We start from the raw sequence: 20724 nt of genomic DNA, 5'->3' as shown, positions 1-20724 counted from the left end.
TGACTTGGTGATGCGGGCTCTTTTTTGGTTCCATATGAACTTTAAAGTAGTGTTTTCCAATTCTGTGAAGAAAGGCATTGGGAGCTTGATGGGGATGGCATTGAATCTATAAATTACCCTGGGCAGTATGGTCATTTTCAAGATATTGATTCTTCCTACCCATGAGCATGGAATGTTCTTCCATTTGTTTGTATCCTCTTTTATTTCGTTGAGCAGTGGTTTGTAGTTCTCCTTGAAGAGGTCCTTCACATCCCTTGTAAGTTGGATTCCTAGGTATTTCATTCTCTTTGAAGCAATTGTGAATGGGAGTTCACTCATGATTTGGCTCTCTGTTTGTCTGTTATTGATGTACAAGAATGCTTGTAATTTTTGTACATTGATTTTGTGTCCTGAGACTTTGCTGAAGTTGCTTATCAGCTTGAGGAGATTTTGGGCTGAGACAGTGGGGTTTTCTAGATATACAATCACGTCATCTGCAAACAACAGGGACAATTTGACTTCTGCTTTTCCTAATTGAATACCCTTTATTTCCTTCTCCTGCCTGATTGCCCTGGCCAGAACTTCTAACACTATGTTGAATAGGAGTGGTGAGAGAGGGCATCCCTGTCTTGTGCCCGTTTTCAAAGGGAATGCTTCCAGTTTTTGCCCATTCAGTATGATATTGGCTGTGGGTTTGTCATAGATAGCTCTTATTATTTTGAGATACGTCCCATCAGTACCTAATTTATTGAGAGTTTTTAGCATGAAGGGTTGTTGAATTTTGTCAAAGGCCTTTTCTGCATCTATTGAGATAATCATGTGGTTTTTGTCTTTGGTTCTGTTTACATGTTGGATTACATTTATTGATTTGTGTATGTCGAACCAGCCTTGCATCCCAGGGATGAAGCCCACTTGATCATGGTGGATAAGCTTTTTGATGTGCTGCTGGATTCGGTTTGCCAGTATTTGAGGATTTTTGCATTGATGTTCATCAAGGATATTGGTCTAAAATTCTCTTTTTTGGTTGTGGGTCTGCCAGGCTTTGGTATCAGGATGATGGTGGCCTCATAAAATGAGTTAGGGAGGATTCCCTCTTTTTCTATTGATTGGAATACTTTCAGAAGGAATGGTACCAGATCCTCTTTGTAGTTCTGGTAGCATTCAGCTGTGAATTCATTCTGGCCCTGGGCTTTTTTTGGTTGGTCGGCTATTGATTACTGCCACAATTTCAGAACTTGTTATTAGTCTATCCAGGGATTCAACTTCTTCCTGGTTTAGTCTTGGGAGGGTGTATGTGTCCAGGAATGTATCCATTTCTTCTAGATTTTCTGGTTTATTTGTGTAGAGTTGTTTAGAGTATTCTCTGATGGTAGTTTGTATTTCTGTGGGATAGGTGGTGATATCCCCTTTATCATTATTTTTTATTGCATCCATTTGATTCTTCTCTCTTTTTTTCTTTATTAGTCTTGCTAGCGGTCTATCAATTTTGTTGATCCTTTCAAAAAACCAGCTCCTGGATTCATTAATTTTTTGAAGGGTTTTTTGTGTCTCTATTTCCTTCAGTTCTGCTCTGATCTTAGTTATTTCTTGCCTTCTGCTAGCTTTTGAATGTGTTTGCTCTTGCTTCTCTAGTTCTTTTAATTGTGATGTTAGGGCATCAATTTTAGATCTTTCCTGCTTTCTCTTGTGGGCATTTAGTGCTATAAATTTCCCTCTACAAAATGCTTTGAATGTGTCCCAGAGATTCTGGTATGTTGTGTGTTTGTTCTCGTTGGTTTCAAAGAACATCTTTATTTCTGCCTTCATTTCATTATTTACTCAGTAGTCATTCAGGAGCAGGTTGTTCAGTTTCCATGTAGTTGAGCGGTTTTGAGTGAGTTTCTTAATCCTGAGTTCTAGTCTGATTGCACTGTGGTCTGAGAGATAGTTTGTTATAATTTCTGTTCTTTTACATTTGCTGAGGAGTGCTTTACTTTCAACTATGTGGTCAATTTTGGAACAGGTGTGGTGTGGTGTTGAAAAGAATGTATATTCTGTTGATTTGGGGTGGAGAGTTCTGTAGATGTCTATTAGGTCTGCTTGGTGCAGAGCTGAGTTCAATTCCTGGATATCCTTGTTAACTTTCTGTCTCGTTGATCTGTCTGATGTTGACAGTGGGGTGTTAAAGTCTCCCATTATTATTGTGTGGGAGTCTATGTCTCTTTGTAGGTCTCTAAGGACTTGCTTTATGAATCTGGGTGCTCCTGTATTGGGTGCATATATATTTAGCATAGTTAGCTCTTCTTGTTGAATTGATCCCTTTACCATTATGTAATGGCCTTCTTTGTCTCTTTTGATCTTTGCTGGTTTAAAGTCTGTTTTATCAGAGACTAGGATTGCAACCCCTGCCTTTTTTTGTTTTCCGTTTGCTTGGTAGATCTTCCTCCATCCCTTTATTTTGAGCCTATGTGTGTCTCTGCATGTAAGATGGGTTTCCTGAATACAGCACACTGATGGGTCTTGACTCTTTATCCAATTTGACAGTCTGTGTCTTTTAACTGGAGCATTTAGCCCATTTACATTTAAAAAGTTAATATTGTTATGTGTGAATTTGATCCTGTCATTATGATGTTAGCTGGTTATTTTGCTCATTAGTTGACGCAGTTTCTTCCTAGCCTTGATGGTCTTTACAATTTGGCATGTTTTTGCAGTGGCTGGTACTGGTTATTCCTTTCCATGTTTAGTGCTTCCTTCAGGAGCTCTTTTAGGGCAGGCCTGGTGGTGACAAAATCTCTCAGCATTTGCTTGTCTGTAAAGTATTTTATTTCTCCTTCACTTATGAATCTTAGTTTAGCTGGATGTGAAATTCTGGGTTGAAAATTCTTTTCTTTAAGAATGTTGAATATTGATCCCCACTCTCTTCTGGCTTGTAGAGTTTCTGCCGAGAGATCAGCTGTTAGTCTGATGGGCTTCCCTTTGTGGGTAACCTGACCTTTCTCTCTGGCTGCCCTTAACATTTTTTCCTTCATTTCAACTTAAGTGAATCTGACAATTATGTGTCTTGGAGTTGCTCTTCTCAAGGAGTATCTTTGTGGTGTTCTCTGTATTTCCTGAATTTGAATGTTGGCCTGCCTTGCTAGATTGGGGAAGTTCTCCTGGATAGTATCCTGCAGAGTGTTTTCCAACTTGGTTCCATTCTCCCCGTCACTTTCAGGTACACCAATCAGACGTAGATTGGTCTTTTCACATAGTCCCATATTTCTTGGAGACTTTCTTTGGTTCTTTTTATTCTTTTTTCTCTAAACCTCTCTTCTTGCTTCATTTCATTCATTTTGTCTTACATCACTGATATCCTTTCCTCCAGTTGATCGCGTCAGCTACTGAGGCTTCTGCATTCGTCACGTAGCTCTCGTGCCTTGGTTTTCAGCTCCATCAGGTCCTTTAAGGACTTCTCTGCATTGGTTATTCTACTTATCCATTCGTCTAATTTTTTTTCCAAGCTTTTAAGTTCTTTGCCATTAGTTCAAATTTACTCCTGTAGCTCAGAGTAGTTTGATCGTCTTTAGCCTTCTTCTCTCAACTCGTCAAAGTCATTCTCCGTCCAGCTTTGTTCCATTGCTGGTGAGGAGCTGCATTCCTTTGGAGGAGGAGAGGTGCTCTGATTTTTAGAGTTTCCAGTTTTTATGCTCTGTTTTTTTCCCCGTCTTTGTGGGTTTTTTTTTCTATGTTTTTTTTATGTTTTTTTTTTATTATTATACTTTAAGTTTTAGGGTACATGTGCACTTTGTGCAGGTTAGTTACATACGTATACATGTGCCATGGTGGTGTGCTGCACCCAATAACTCATCATCTAGCATTAGGTATATCTCCCAATGCTATCCCTCCCCCCTCCCCCCACCACACAACAGTCCCCAGAGTGTGATGTTCCCCTTCCTGTGTCCATGTGATCTCATTATTCAATTCCCACCTATGAGTGAGAATATGTGGTGTTTGGATTTTTGTTCTTGCGATAGTTTACTGAGAATGATGGTTTCCAATTTCATCCATGTCCCTACAAAGGACATGAACACATCATTTTTTATGGCTGCATAGTATTCCATGGTGTATATGTGCCACATTTTCTTAATCCAGTCTATCATTGGACATTTGGGTTGGTTCCAAATCTTTGCTATTGTGAATAATGGCGCAATAAACATACGTGTGCATGTGTCTTTATAGCAGCATGATTTATAGTCCTTTGGGTATATACCCAGTAATGGGATGGCTAGGTCAAATGGTATTTCTAGTTCTAGATCCCTGAGGAATCGCCACACTGACTTCCACAATGGTTGAACTAGTTTACAGTCCCACCAACAGTGTAACAGTGTTCCTATTTCTCCACATCCTCTCCAGCACCTGTTGTTTCCTGACTTTTTAATGATTGCCATTCTAACTGGTGTGAGATGGTATCTCATTGTGGTTTTGATTTGCATTTCTCTGATGGCCAGTGATGGTGAGCATTTTTTTGTGTGTTTTTTGGCTGCATAAATGTCTTCTTTTGAGAAGTGTCTGTTCATATCCTTTGCCCACTTTTTGATGGGGTTGTTTGTTTTTTTCTTGTAAATTTGTTTGAGTTCATTGTAGATTCCAGATATTAGCCCTTTGTCAGATGAGTAGGTTGCAAAAATTTTCTCCCATTCTGTAGGTTGCCTGTTCACTCTGATGGTAGTTTCTTTTGCTGTGCAGAAGCTCTTTAGTTTAATGAGATCCCATTTGTCAATTTTGGCTTTTGTTGCCATTGCTTTTGGTGTTTTAGACATGAAGTCCTTACCCATGCCTATGTCCTGAATGATAATGCCTAGGTTTTCTTCTAGGGTTTTTATGGTTTTAGGTCTAACGTTTAAGTCTTTAATCCATATTGAATTAATTTTTGTATAAGGTGTAAGGAAGGGATCCAGTTTCAGCTTTCTACATATGGCTAGCCAGTTTTCCCAGCACCATTTATTAAATAGGGAATCCTTTCCCCATTGCTTGTTTTTCTCAGGTTTGTCAAAGATCAAATAGTTGTAGATATGTGGCGTTATTTCTGAGGGCTCTGTTCTGTTCCATTGATCTATATCTCTGTTTTGGTACCAGTACCATGCTGTTTTGGTTACTGTAGCCTTGTAGTACAGTTTGAAGTCAGGTAGTGTGATGCCTCCAGCTTTGTTCTTTTGGCTTAGGATTGACTTGGCGATGCGGGCTCTTTTTTGGTTCCATATGAACTTTAAAGTAGTTTTTTCCAATTCTGTGAAGAAAGGCATTGGGAGCTTGATGGGGATGGCATTGAATCTGTAAATTACCTTGGGCATTATGGCCATTTTCAAGATATTGATTCTTCCTACCCATGAGCATGGAATGTTCTTCCATTTGTTTGTATCCTCTTTTATTTCATTGAGCAGTGGTTTGTAGTTCTCCTTGAAGAGGTCCTTCACATCCCTTGTAAGTTGGATTCCTAGGTATTTTATTCTCTTTGAAGCAATTGTGAATGGGAGTTCACTCATGATTTGGCTCTTTGTTTGTCTGTTGTTGGTGTATAGGAATGCCTGTGATTTTTGTACATTGATTTGGTATCCTGAGACTTTGCTGAAGTTGCTTATCAGCTTGAGGAGATTTTGGGCTGAGACAATGGGGTTTTCTAGATATACAATCATGTTGTCTGCAAACAGGGACAATTTGACTTCCTCTTTTCCTAATTGAATACCCTTTATTTCCTTCTCCTGCCTAATTGCCCTGGCCAGAACTTCCAACACTATGTTGAATAGGAGTGGTGAGAGAGGGCATCCCTGTCTTGTGCCCGTTTTCAAAGGGAATGCTTCCAGTTTTTGCCCATTCAATATGATATTGGCTGTGGGTTTGTCATAGATAGCTCTTATTATTTTGAGATACGTCCCATCAATACCTAATTTATTGAGAGTTTTTAGCATGAAGCGTTGTTGAATTTTGTCAAAGACCTTTTCTGCATCTATTGAGATAATCATGTGGTTTTTGTCTTTGGTTCTGTTTACATGTTGGATTACATTTATTGATTTGTGTATGTCGAACCAGCCTTGCATCCCAGGGATGAAGCCCACTTGATCATGGTGGATAAGCTTTTTGATGTGCTGCTGGGTTCGGTTTGCCAGTATTTTATTGAGGATTTTTGCATTGATGTTCATCAAGGATATTGGTCTAAAATTCTCTTTTTTGGTTGTGTCTCTGCCTGGCTTTGGTATCAGAATGATGCTGGCCTCATAAAATGAGTTAGGGAGGATTCCCTCTTTTTCTATTGATTGGAATACTTTCAGAAGGAATGGTACCAGTTCCTCCTTGTACCTCTGGTAGAATTTGACTGTGAATCCATCTGGTCCTGGACTCTTTTTGGTTGGTAAGCTATTGATTATTGCCACAATTTCAGATCCTGTTATTGGTCTATTCAGAGATTCAACTTCTTCCTGGTTTAGTCTTGGGAGCGTGTATGTGTCAAGGAATTTATCCATTTCTTCTAGATTTTCTAGTTTATTTGTGTAGAGGTGTTTGTAGTATTCTCTGATGGTAGTTTGTATTTCTGTGGGATCAGTGGTGATATCCCCTTTATCATTTTTTATTGTGTCTATTTGATTCTTCTCTCTTTTTTTCTTTATTAGTCTTGCTAGTGGTCTATCAATTTTGTTGATCCTTTCAAAAAACCAGCTCCTGGATTCATTAATTTTTTGAAGGGTTTTTTTGTGTCTCTATTTCCTTCAGTTCTGCTCTGATTTTAGTTATGTGTTGCCTTCTGCTAGCTTTTGAATGTGTTTGCTCTTGCTTTTCTAGTTCTTTTAATTGTGATGTTAGGGTGTCAATTTTGGATCTTTCCTGCTTTCTCTTGTGGGCATTTAGTGCTATAAATTTCCCTCTACACACTGCTTTGAGTGCGTCCCAGAGATTCTGGTATGTTGTGTCTTTGTTCTCGTTGGTTTCAAAGAACATCTTTATTTCTGCCTTCATCTCGTTACGTACCCAGTAGTCATTCAGGAGCAGGTTGTTCAGTTTCCACGTAGTTGAGCGGTTTTGAGTGAGATTCTTAATCCTGAGTTCTAGTTTGATTGCACTCTGGTCTGAGAGATACTTTGTTATAATTTCTGTTCTTTTACATTTGCTGAGGAGAGCTTTACTTCCAAGTATGTGGTCAATTTTGGAATAGGTGTGGTGTGGTGCTGAAAAAAATGTATATTCTGTTGATTTGGGGTGGAGAGTTCTGTAGATGTCTATTAGGTCTGCTTGGTGCAGAGCTGAGTTCAATTCCTGAGTATCCTTGTTGACTTTCTGTCTCGTTGATCTGTCTAATGTTGACAGTGGGGTGTTAAAGTCTCCCATTATTAATGTGTGGGAGTCTAAGTCTCTTTGTAGGTCACTCAGGACTTGCTTTATGAGTCTGGGTGCTCCTGTATTGGGTGCATATATATTTAGCATAGTTAGCTCTTCTTATTGAATTGATCCCTTTACCATTATGTAATGGCCTTCTTTGTCTCTTTTGATCTTTGTTGGTTTAAAGTCTGTTTTATCAGAGACTAGGATTGCAACCCCTGCCTTTTTTTGTTTTCCGTTTGCTTGGTAGATCTTCCTCCATCCCTTTATTTTGAGCCTATGTGTGTCTCTGCATGTAAGATGGGTTTCCTGAATACAGCACACTGATGGGTCTTGACTCTTTATCCAATTTGACAGTCTGTGTCTTTTAACTGGAGCATTTAGCCCATTTACATTTAAAAAGTTAATATTGTTATGTGTGAATTTGATCCTGTCGTTATGATGTTAGCTGGTTATTTTGCTCATTAGTTGATGCAGTTTCTTCCTAGCCTTGATGGTCTTTACAATTTGGCATGTTTTTGCAGTGGCTGGTACTGGTTGTTGCTTTCCATGTTTAGTGCTTCCTTCAGGAGCTCTTTTAGGGCAGGCCTGGTGGTGACAAAATCTCTCAGCATTTGCTTGTCTGTAAAGTATTTTATTTCTCCTTCAGTTATGAATCTTAGTTTAGCTGGATGTGAAATTCTGGGTTGAAAATTCTTTTCTTTAAGAATGTTGAATATTGATCCCCACTCTCTTCTGGCTTGTAGAGTTTCTGCCGAGAGATCCGCTGTTAGTCTGATGGGCTTCCCTTTGAGGGTAACCCGACCTTTCTCTCTGGCTGCCCTTAACATTGTTTCCTTCATTTCAACTTTGGTGAATCTGACAATTATGTGTCTTGGAGTTGCTCTTCTCAAGGAGTATCTTTGTGGCGTTCTCTGTATTTCCTGAATCTGAACATTGGCCTGCCTTGCTAGATTGGGGAAGTTCTCCTGGATAATATCCTGCAGAGTGTTTTCCAACTTGCTTCCATTCTCCCCGTCACTTTCAGGTACACCAATCAGACGTAGATTTGGTCTTTTCACATAGTCCCATATTTCTTGGAGGCTTTGTTCGGTTCTTTTTATTCTTTTTTCTCTAAACTTTCCTTCTCGCTTCACTTCATTCATTACCTCTTCCATTGCTGATACCCTTTCTTCCAGTTGATCACATCAGGTCCTGAGGCTTCTGCATTCTTCACGTAGTTCTGGAGCCTTGGTTTTCAGCTCCATCAGCTCCTTTAAGCACTTCTCTGTATTGGTTATTCTACTTATACATTCTTCTAAATTTTTTTCAAAGTTTTCAACTTCTTTGCCTTTGGTTTGAATGTCCTCCCGTAGCTCAGAGTAATTTGATCGTCTGAAGCCTTCTTCTCTCAGCTCGTCAAAGTCAGTCTCTGTCCAGCTTTGTTCCGTTGCTGGTGAGGAGCTGCATTCCTTTGGAGGAGGAGAGGCGCTCTGCTTTTTAGAGTTTCCAGTTTTTCTGTTCTGTTTTTTCCCCATCTTTGTGGTTTTACCTACTTTTGGTCTTTGATGATGGTGATGTACAGATGGGTTTTCGGTGTGGATGTCCTTTCTGTTTGTTAGTTTTCCTTCTAACAGACAGGACCCTCAGCTGCAGGTCTGTTGGAGTACCCTGCAGTGTGAGTTGTCAGTGTGGCCCTGCTGGAGGGTGCCTCCCAGTTAGGCTGCTCGGGGGTCAGGGGTCAGGGACCCACTTGAGGAGGCAGTCTGCCAGTTCTCAGATCTCCAGCTGTGTACTGGGAGAACCACTGCTCTCTTCAAAGCTGTCAGACAGGGACATTTAAGTCTGCAGAGGTTACTGCTGTCTTTTTGTTTGTCTGTGCCCTGCCCCCAGAGGTGGAGCCTACAGAGGCAGGCAGGCATCCTTGAGCTGTGGTGGGCTCCACCCAGTTCGAGCTTCCCGGCTGCTATGTTTACCTAAGTAAGCCTGGGCAATGGCGGGCGCCCCTCCCCCAGCCTTGCTGCCGCCTTGCAGTTTGATCTCAGACTGCTGTGCTAGCAATCAGCCTCCATGGGGTAGGACCCTCCGAGCCACGTGGGGGATATAATCTTGTGGTGCGCCGTTTTTTAAGCCCATCGGAAAAGCGCTGTATTCGGGTGGGAGTGACCCGATTTTCCTGATTTTCCAGGTGCCTTCCGTCACCCCTTTCTTTGATTAGGAAAGGGAACTCCCTGACCCCTTGCACTTCCTGAGTGAGGCAATGCCTTGCCCTGCTTCAGCTCGCGCACGGTGTGCGCACCCACTGACCTGTGCCCACTGTCTGGCACTCCCTAGTGAGATGAACCCGGTACCTTAGATGGAAATGCAGAAATCACTCGTCTTCTGCGTCGTTGAGGCTGGGAGCTGTAGACCAGAGCTGTTCCTATTTGGCCATCTTGCGGCTTTTATCCCATCTTTGTGGTTTTATCTACCTTTGGTCTTTGATGATGGTGATGTACTGATGGGTTTTTGGTGTGGATGTCCTTTCTGTTTGTTAGTTTTCCTTGTAACAGACAGGACCCTCATCTGCAGGTCTGTCGGAGTTTGCTAGAGGTCCACTCCAGACCCTGTTTGCCTGGGTATCAGCAGCGGAGGCTGCAGAACAGAGGATATTGGTGAACCGCTGATGCGGCTGCTGCCTGATTGTTCCTCTGGAAGTTTGTCTCAGAGGAGTACCCGGCTGTGTGAGGTGTCAGTGTGCCCCTACTGGGGGGTGCCTCCCAGTTAGGCTACTTGGGGGTCAGGGACCCACTTGAGGAGGCAGTCTGCCTGTTCTCAGATCTCCAGCTGCGTGCTGGGAGAACCACTGCTCTCTTCAAAGCTGTCAGACAGGGACATTTAAGTCTGCAGAGGTTACTGCTGTCTTTTGTGTGTCTGTGCCCTGCCCCCAGAGGTGGAGCCTACAGAGGCAGGCAGGCCTCCTTGAGCTGTGGTGGGCTCCACCCAGTTCGAGCTTCCCAGATGCTTTACCTAATCAGACAACTAACTAGGCAATGGCGGGCGCCCCTCCCCCAGCCTTGCTGCTGCCTTGCAGTTTGATTTCGGACTGCTGTGCCAGCAATGAGTGAGACTGCATGGGTGTAGGACCCTCCGAGCCATGTGTGGGATATAATCTCCTGGTGTGCTGTGTTTTTAAGCCCACTGGAAAAGCGCAGTATTAGGGTGGGAGTGACCCGATTTTCCTAGGGTGGGAGTGACCCGATTTTCCAGGTGCCGACGGTCACTGCTTTCTTTGACTAGGAAAGGGAATTCCCTGACCCCTTGTGCTTCCCAGGTGAGGCGATGCCTTGCCATGCTTTGGCTGGCACACAGTGCGCTGCACCCACTGTCCTGCACCTACTATCTGGCAGTCCCCAGTGAAATGAACCCGGTACCTCAGTTGGAAATGCAGAAATCACCTGTCTTCTGTGTCGCTCACACTGGGAGCTGTAGACTGGAGCTGTACTTATTCGGCCATCTTGGCTCCTCAGCTGTTAGCCACTTTTCTACTGCTCTCTATTTTACGTCTGTGAATACGCTCACATGGAGGTTCAATAAACATAAGTTGAATCATAGGTTGAATCTGAATAAGTCTATTGACTTCACTTTTTCTTTCTATTTCTTTGTTTCATTTTGTTGCTCGTGGCTCATCGCTGTGGTGCTGTACATCACTAAAGTGAGTAATGCAGCCCTCACTCTTTCCATGATAAAGGTACTTTTCTTCATCTGTCATGCAGCTTCCCATGTAATGCATTTCTTTTCATCTCCCCCTCCACCTCCAAAGTCTACGGCCATCCTCTGATGACAGTTTGCAAGGCCAGAATGTGAGGGGATGAACAGGGTGGTGTGGGGTGAGGTGGGGAGAGGAGGTCAGGGGATTGGGATGGAAGGTGGGAGAAGCATTCCCCTCCCTGGCTTCACAGCTGACTTCCTGAAAGGCTACTGCTGTGGTCAGCACTGTCCTTAGGGTGACAGCAGTGCACACGGCACACATTTTATTCCACTGCTTGCTTGGATGCTTAGTCATAGTCTTAATGAGTCACTCACTCTAGGCTAGTGAGAAAATTGGAAGGGATGTGCAAAGACAGGCAAGAGATGCGGGAGATATTTGCAGGGGAGGACTGGAAGGTGGAAAAGGATGTAAAGGGACTGTGGAGAAGGGGCTGAGAAATGAGTGAAGGACCCCCTGTGATGTTCCACAGAGGGGCATCCTTGTCTTTCAGTTTATGCCTGGAGACTCAACATGCACCTCACAGTTTTCAAAGCCTTTGTAATATGCATTCTCTGTTGACTGTTGGAACAACTCTGCAAGGTGGATAAGGTAGACCAACTGTATTGTAAAGAAGAGGAAATTGAGTCTAAATGAGGCTTAGTGAGTCACCCAAGACCAAAGAACTACTAGATGTCAGGCCCTAAACTAGACCCCAGTGGCACCCCTAGAAATCATTGTGTATTGGCAACACTCGTGCAGTGCCATGCCTATCTATCTTTCTTCCTCCTTTGGAGAACCTCATGAGCCAGTTGATGTGTTTGACAGAATATCTGAATTATCATGTGCTTGGTGTCTGACTCTGCTGCTGAGGGGTCATCAGTAAGACCCTTTTTAAGAAAACTGCTCAGTCAGCTGAAGTAGTCTTCCTACGGGTCCCAGACTCACTCTCTACCCTCTGCCTTTGTGCTGATCTCTGGGCATTGAGAATTTAACGATACTTTTCTTTCTTTCCCCTTCCCAGCCCTCCTGGGGGAGTGAGAGCAAGGGATGAGCAAAGCAAAGGGAGCTTGAAGTCTCAAGTCTCCCTGGCTCCCAATTACCTCCTTCAATAGCCTTCCACATCCTCTAAGACACTTTACAGACAAGAGCTTTGGGTAATGCACAGCAGGGGAAAGGGAGTGGGGAAGGGGGCCTCTGGGATAGAGGGAAGGGGAGACAAAACATAAAGCAAGGAAGATACTGACCTTGCAACAAAGTTGAGCTCGTAGGCTCATTTAGTTCTAAATCGGTTGAGGGACACACAGGAGAGAAAAATGAGAACAAACACATATATTATATACAGTGCTATATATTTGTCATATATAGTTTGTATACTGCCTTTCACAGACATTTCTGGGGGAATATATAAAAAAAAAGGAAGACAGAAACCAAAGGCGTAGGACAAGGTGCGGCAAGAGAAACGCTGACATGCTTTATGTTTCCATATTGAATGCCGTGACTGGGAAGGCAGGGAGCTGGTTACACCATACATATTCTGGTGCAGTTGGATTCACTCTTAGCTCATGCTGAGCCAGGCTACGAACTGGATAACAAAGGGCTAAAGTTTCTTTCCAGATGAGACTTGTTTCCCACTTCCCCACCTCCATCGTTTCATCTTAGGACACCAAGTTCAGAAATTTTTGCCCCTGGCACCATGGTAGGAACAAGCTCCCCAGAGCACTGTGATTCAGGAGTGCGGGAGCAGAACTCTCAGAGGCCCCTGCAAGCCCTGTCACCTTAGAGATCAGGTGCTTGTGATGGGAAGGACTAACCTGCTCCCGTTTGGCTTAAGTATTCCCAGACCGCCGGAGTATGGTCTCTTGCACCAGAATTCCTCACTTCTCAATGTCTAGGCCACTTGGAGAGAGCGTGCAGTTTATGCACAAGTTGGTGGCCAAATGATGATAATGTTGCTGCCTTTCTAACTTCATCAAGAAGTTTGTATAACTTCATCAAGAAGTTTGTATATTCACAAAAAGTACATGCTGCTTTCCAACCTGCCCCAAGTGTGCTTGTTGGCTTTTAATGGAAACTGACATGGAAAATTCCCTAACAAATTCATATTTGTCAAAAGACCTCATTGATGGTGAGCCTCAATAATGAAGCTAGGAGCCACAATAACATACGAACTATTGGCTGCAAATACTCATCTCACACAGGAATGGGGTTTGCGAGCTCCACAGAATTATGTTACTCAGGCAGCATTGCTAGTGATGGACTCCTCAGGAATGATCTCTCAACTGAAGCTAACAAATTAAATTGGTTTCTGATTGAAACATCCTGCAAACTTTTTCTCCCCTAGAGATTTAGCATGTTAAGGCTCTGGGACTTCTGGCATTAAAGAACATCCCCACATGTACCCCACTCATCTTGGTGTGACCCACTCTTTCTAAATATATTTGAATACATACTATTACTTTTTCATGTCCTTTTTAGAAAACCCTGGAGAGCTGGCAATGGTAGAAACGTCCGAAAGGAGGCACAGGGCAGATGCTGATAGACCCATAGGGCGGGGGGCATGGGAAGTAGACATTGTAATTGCTACATGTGTGCCTGCTGAAAAGAGCATATTTATGACCTGCGCTTCGCTGCTTTCCTTGTCATAAATGTCATCTATTCAACTCTTACGAGAACTGTTTGCTGCTTCTCCCTATTCTCATCCTGAGATGGCTTAAGGAGAAGAAGCCGGGGAAGTATACAATCGTGATAAAGCCAGTGGCTGAACCATTTCATGCAACCAAGTCAGGAGAGAGCAGGTCAAAGTGGTGGGTGGCGGGGGGAAGACTACCCCTGTCAGGATGAGGAGTGCTGTGGGTGGAGAGCAGGACTTGGGTTAATGGGAAACTGAGGGGGAGCCTTAGATTTGCAAAGCAAGGGAAGGAGGGGTCTGTCCCTTCCTAATCCTGGTCTCTGTTCATGCAGACAGACGCCTGCCAAAAAGGCCTGAAAAATGTGAGGGGCTCTTATGATCATCCCTGTGTGAGAGATGCCAGACACATCAATCACTCAAATCACAGCTCTGCCCATTCCAAGCCACTGGCTCGGGAATCAAGGGCGGCTTTCTCCTTCCCAGCTCTCTCAGATAAAGCTGGGCTTTACTATTTGTGCTGGGTAGAATGCAGGAGGATGTAATGGGCGAGCAGAGATCGTGTGGTGAAGCAGTGCAGGCTCATGATTCGGAGAAAGCCACATACGCTATCACCGAGGGCACATGGCTGGGCCATGGGATTATCCCAAAGTTCTCAGAATATAAGGAATTTGTGTTCTTGCAAATTATCTGTCAAATGCCTCCCCTTACTTCCCCATCACATTCAAGAGTGCTTGTTAACATGAGGGATTGGGGAGACAGGTTTGAAAAAATCTCAAGCTCAAAGAACTTGATGGGTTATGAAGGAATTTGCCCAAAAGGCAACCAGAATTTAATCCTGTGGCCTTTAGGGAGAATCTGCATTCATCAAGGGATGGAGCCATCATGACAGGCCCAGAGCCCTGCCTGGTGGCACCACCAGGAAGGCAGGCTCATGTCTGCACAGCCGTCTGCTAGCAGGGGCAGGCATCAGGGTTTACAAGGGAGCTTGCTCACTTTCTTCTGATATCAATACAGTAGCCAGATATGTGACGAAGGCGGGGCTCTTCACGTCCCAGCGACTGGAGACAGTTTCGGAAAAGGGAAAATTTTACACTGAGCCAGTGAGCAAAGACTGAAATAGCAAGCGTTCCCCTCTGAGTTCTTGACTATTTTACCCAATTATGATTCCCACAGTCAGTTTAGGAGCCATCACTGAGAAAAAAAAAAATCAAATGTCATTTTTGGCATTCCAAAGTATTTTTCTCCTGTCTCGGGATCTTTTCCATTATAGAATGAAACATGAACATTCTTTTTCGTTTTCCTTTTCCCACTTCTGAGATCTACTTTTATACATGTACTATATATATACTACTTTGTATACATGTAAACTGTCTCTCTTGTTCTTTCTGCCTCCTCCCTGTCTCTCTGTCCCTCTCTCTCCATTTCTTTCTGTGTCTCTCTCTTTTTTTTCCTCCCTCTCCATGTCCACTGATACCCTGCTAACCTCTGACCCTGGCCTTGAGGGGCCCTCCCACCCAGCTCTCCCGTTCTGCACCCTCTCCCCTCTTCTTGCCCAGCTCAGAGCACAGTCTCACCAAATAGCATGATGCTGGCATTGGTGTGGCCCAGCTTGTTGGAGGCCACGCAAGTGTAGTTCCCATAGTCATGTTCAGAGACATTGAAGAAGATGAGTTTTGAGAGGAAAGGTCTGTTTTCCACTTTCACCCCTTTCTTTCCTTCAATCAGTCTGAGAGAAACAAAAGAAAGACAAAAAAAGAAGAAAACAAGATGGTTATGCGTCCTCATAGAAAGAAGATAGGCCCAGGGATTCGTGATCTTCTCCTTGCCCCCCTTCTGACATCATTATAACCATTATTTGATCCACTCAATCACACCATAATGTAGTAGTAGTTCACACACAGTGAGTGACACGTTGTTTCTTGATTTTCACATATGTGCCCAGGGGCACTCCTACCAGAACATCTGATCTCCCTAGCCTCTCATCCTTGCTTTGTAGTCTGACAGCAACACCACAACAAATAACCCCTGCCAGCTGTGTGGCATTCAGAGCAATATGATTCACACAGTAGGTGGTCAAATGTGTGGACCTGATGATGATGATGGTGGTGGTGATGATGACAACCATGCAAATGAAAAACTCAAACTTCTGAGAGAAGAGCCACCTGAGGAATTTGAAAGAAAAATGTTTTTCGAGCACCTGGTAATCTAATTTCTCCTGAAGCACCAGAAGCATTGTATAGACAATACTTAATTTTTTGGCTATGTAGAGAAAAATCATCATTTTCTCATTTTTCTCATCAGGGGCCTCTGAAGGGCTTGGGAGGAGTGATCTGCCCAGACTATTATAGAGGATTAGTCTGGAAGGATTAGAGGTTCCCAAGAATATGTCCCTTTAGAGCCAGGACAGTCTCCCTGAGCTCCACAATGGCAGCCCAGTAAGCCACAAGGACTTGCATTGGTCTAGGGGCCACTACAGAAATGCCACAGGGAGTTAGTGAGTTGGGGGAAGTGAGGTATGCTTATTAGAACCATGGATTCTATTACCAGGCAGATAAAAGGGTAAGGAGGAAGCTGCTATTATTGGAGTCAGTAGGCACGTGTCCTCCTTCTCAGGAAGTTGTTAACAGCAATTCCTATGGCGATCATGGACACCACCTACTTTCCTTTGCAAGATTCCGAAATGTCCATTTCTTAGAATGAGCTTTAAGCCAACCTTTTACTTTTTCCCTGAAACAAACAATCTGTAATCCTTGCCCTGAAGCTGATTCTACGCTACGGGAAAGATGAATACTCTTGGGGCAAAAATCCCTTCTTGATGAAGGATCTCAGGGAATATGGACACAAAGCTAAGTTTCCTGTTTAGGGCCTGGCTGGAGCACAGCTTGTAGTAAGCAGATAATAACATGGTGGGAGCACACTGGAACAGATTCAGGGGACATGCTTTGGGGCAAATGGATGCTATTGAGAAAAACAAACAGTACTCAAGGCAGAAAGTGAAGCCCATTAGACAATGATGAGGAAATGCTTTGCGGACCGCAGAATGGCATCAGTATAATGTATTTCTATGGAGTTAGACATAGATGACTCTTGCCCATCCCTGGGTCACAGTGTTTTTGGCATAGAGGGCAGCTGCTTTGTCATTATCTGAAGACCTGTCTCTGTGGGATTACAGAATAATTTTCTCCACTCCTGCAACTTACAGTAACCTTGATCAGAAAAGAGAGGCAGGTTCTGGCCGGAGTTCTCACCCAACATCTGCCTCCAGGGAAGTCAGAAGATAGGTTGGACAGACTTGCCTTGCTTTTCATTATGTAGATGTTCCTCTGGGAGCCTTCCTCTCCAAACGCTAGGGGCAATGAACTGGCCTGAGTCCACGGCTTCATTAAAATGCTAGCACTGTCCAAATGGAATGAGGCATCCGGCTGTGCAGCCACAGGCCACTTTTACATTTCCAGCTTGCTATGTACACATTGATCCTCTAGGGGGTGCTGTCCACACCACTCACCGGGAGGATTCTGCGAGCAAGTCAGGCTGATTGATCCCACTGGCCGTTTTGACACCATTCGTCCACCAAGGGGAGGAAGCTTTCCCATCATAACCAAACTGTGAATGAGATTTCAGCTCTGCAGTGGGGAGAGACTTAACTGAAAGTAGGCTCCTGCTTGACAGCTCTGAAATGTCTTTAGCTAAAAACAGCACAGGGGGCCAGCAGCACTTTGCAGGCTTTGCAGCTCCTGGGAGGACACGCTTTCCCCTTCTCTGTGCGGGCACACATCCCCTCCATCCCGCACTGCTTCCAGGCCTCAGTTTCTTACCAAAGCTGTGGGCTTTTCATTGGTCAATGCCCCTGTTGGATGGGTGGCCTTCCGTAGGTATAGCATTCCATTCCTCTTCCTTTGTTGGATAACACATACAATAGCGTGCAGTTGAGTCATTCTGGCATGTGGCCAAACAACTTCTCACCTAACTAACTCTTGAGAAAACTGCCTGTCCTCACCACACAGTTTCCTTTAATCTGCCTTGGAAGTCTGCTCATCTCACTGAAAATGGGAGATGGGCTAGAGCTGGCCTTCCCCCCAGGGCAGACACAATATGCCTTGGGAGACCTACCTGGCAGACCCAACTTGCTGTGACCAGGACCTCAGAGGCAGGGATGCTGCAGCTGAGCTGGATGCCAGGAGGAAAGACAGCCCCTGTCTCATGCCAGCACACTGGAAATAAATAAATACATGTGCAGCGAAGGGAAAACTGACTAAACCACTAAATGGAAAGGGGAGAAAAGGAGAGGCCATCAGAAGAACTGAAAGACAGAAACAAAGCTGCCTGAGCCAGGGGCCTCTGAAGACCATCCCTGGCCCTGCCAGCCTGCTCTCTCCTCCTGGGTGAATGGTGGCAGGGACAGCTGTCCCTGTTGTGACCAGAGATGCTGCACAGAGGAGAGCTCTCTCATCCTTTTACTCGCCACTGGCCACTTTTGCTTTATTTTCCTCTAAGATTTTGCTTTCCCTTATAATTTTTTTTCTATTATTTTTCTCCAATAAAGAATTGGAATAATAGGATGCAGCTGATGACTTTTCATTAAGACCTAGACAATTGAAGATTTGGGAACTGACCCCATAGCTCAATAGGTTTTTTGTTTGGTTTGGTTCAATAATTAATTTTTATGCCTCAGTTTACTTCTTAGTACAATAAGAAGGTCGAAGAGGAAACGCATAAGTAAAACAGAATTTCTAAGTAAGGAAACCATATTTATCAGAAAAACACACTCCAGTCTGCTCGATTCCTCTTTCTTGGAAGAAGGGGAAAGCCAGCTCTATTGCTTCATGAGTTTGTTTTTCCTCTTTGTGTCTTAGTTCTTTCATCTGTAAAATGGGCTAGATGAATGTAATACATCTCACTAGAAGCTGCCAGAATGTGTCCTTAAAATTTTTTTTTTTAAAAAACAAAACACTGCTTTTCATTTGGGAGGATTATGATAAAACCCAGTGAATCTTAAAACTGATTGACTTGGTTCTAAACAAAATTCAATTTTCGATCTAGAGACTAGAAAGAGCTTTAGGTGTCTGACTGACCTCATAAGGAAACAAAGCCAAGGCTGGCTGAAGACGTGCACACAGCGTGGGCGGCCATTCACTTGCTCTGGGCCTGCAGTTTCTCATGCTGCTCTCCTTCTCAGAATGCCCTCTTCATCGTTTTTCCTTCTCAGCCTCCTGGCCTCCCTCACTCCTTGCTCTTACTCCACCCCACATACACCTCAGGACTCTCTTGCATCCCCTATACCACCACCTCTTTTTCAATGAAAATATTCTGAACACAGGCAGCTCTTGCCCATTTCCCGTTGTTCATCCCCCTTAAAAATGGCTCTTTTATAACAGCAATTGCCATGGTGCCTGGCTGTACTGAGCTACTGATCCCTGCACTGATATGTCATTTGATAAAGCCTGGAAATGATCATCTTCAGTGACTCACAACAAATATCCCGAGGATGCTGTGACAATGGGAAGGAAGGGAATAGTCCCTTCTCTTTTCTCCTACAGTAAAAGAACAACTTGGGCACAAAGGGATGGCTAAATTGGGTCATGGACTCTTATACACTGCTACTGATAGTGTCTGGAACAGGAGGGGAGACCTGCTAGCTGCAGCTAACTTATTAGCCACTCCCAGGGCCCCGAGAGCCTTCCTAACTCCTTCACGCAAGCCTGAGAATGTGGTAAAAATAGCTTCAGGCAGAACACATTATGTTCTTGGCCTATAAAAAATTCACAGGCCTTGCAATGCTCCTGGTGGCCTTTCCTTTGTGATTTTGCTTTCCTAAAAAAAGTTACCTTTCAGATCTGTTGGTTGGCTAGTGATAATTCTACATGGTGACATTAAAAACGTGGCTGAAATCCATTAATGTTAAGAAAAGACTTCTTTGCACATTTGCCCCCTATAGAGATAAGTTCAGAAGAGGATTTTATAGAACTCGTTTGCAACCATGTGGAATCAGGACCCTGGAAAAGTTTCTCCTGGAGATGGGGGTGGGGGTGGGATAGGAAAGAAGGAAGCTTTACCTTTTGTCATCCTTGTACCACTGGAATTCTGCTGAGGGGACTGCTGAGGCTTCACACTGCAGTGTCCCCTTTTGTCCCACGGGGACACCTGTACCCTTGGCTTCTGAAATGTATGGTGGATCTGCAAAAAGAAGATGTCTCATAGCTCCCCCCCCCCCGCTTTTTTTTTTTTTTTTTTTTTTTTGGGGGGGATGGAGTCTCGCTCTTGTGGCTCAGGCTGGAATGCAGTGGCATGATCTTGGCTCACTGCAGCTTCTGCCTCCCAGGTTCAAGCAATTCGCCTGCATCAGCTTCCCAAGTAATTGGGATTACAGGTGCACGGCACCATGCCTGCCTAATTTTTGTATTTTTAGCAGAGACGGGGTTTCACCATGTTGGCCAGGCTGGTCTCCAACTCCTGACCTCAGGTGATCTGCTCGCCTCAGCCTCCAAAAGGGCTGGGATTACAGGGCACTGCACCTGACCTATAGCATTTTAAAATGAAGAAGGCTGCTTCATTTGTTGATTTTGTTCCTCAGTCTCTGCCCTGGCTCTGCTTACTTAGAAGGTAAAACTGCTACATAAATTGTACCAGAGAATAAAAACCTTTTTGATGCCGCTCTAAGAAAAAGCTGGGTCTTCCTTTCATGTACTGCTTTTGTTCTCCTCTGTACAGAGTTGAAATGACCATGTACTCAAGCATTTTTTCTGTTTAAACTTTTTAACTTTCATAGGATGATGCCAGCCCATCAACCCTACACTCCACGGGTTGACAGTCAGCACCTTTAATCAGCCTTCTAGAATTTCTGCACACCAGGTTCTTGCCAAAAGTATATAACCTCGAACTATTCAATTCCCATCAAAAGCTCAGTTGCAAGAAATAATATTCAAGGAGAATTGCCTGAAGGATATACAGATCAGTCATTCTTGGTATTCTAAAACAGATTCCTGAATCAAACCAGAGCAGGTGACCAAGCTAGGCCTACGCACTTGGTTTGCATTCATTTGACGTCTTTACCAAACTACCCTTCACATTCTACCAATTTATA

At 43.8% G+C, this 20724-nt stretch overlaps 1 protein-coding gene across 10 annotated transcripts in view; it reads right to left on the bottom strand.

Moving 5' to 3' along the window:
* The window catches only part of NTM (neurotrimin), a 973658-nt gene that overhangs the window by 12137 nt on the left and 940797 nt on the right, over window positions 1-20724 (bottom strand). For 5 of the 10 annotated variants that reach the window (XM_019037288.4, XM_055356411.2, XM_055356410.2 and 2 more), the window contains 3 exons: window positions 19697-19817; window positions 15218-15369; window positions 12259-12294 (listed from right to left, as the gene is read on the bottom strand). In XM_019037288.4, the coding sequence (XP_018892833.1) occupies window positions 12259-12294; window positions 15218-15369; window positions 19697-19817 (309 nt within the window). Of the gene's footprint in view, window positions 1-12258; window positions 12295-12346; window positions 14835-15217; window positions 15370-19696; window positions 19818-20724 lie in introns of those variants that run through there. The other 5 variants (XM_019037289.4, XM_019037290.4, XM_055356412.2 and 2 more) reach the window with 2 other exon arrangements.

This window comes from Gorilla gorilla, chromosome 9, assembly GCF_029281585.2.
Source record: "Gorilla gorilla gorilla isolate KB3781 chromosome 9, NHGRI_mGorGor1-v2.1_pri, whole genome shotgun sequence".
NCBI lineage: Eukaryota > Metazoa > Chordata > Mammalia > Primates > Hominidae > Gorilla > Gorilla gorilla.
The sequence above is the reverse complement of the archived record's forward strand: the minus strand, read 5'-3'. Positions and strand labels throughout refer to the sequence as shown.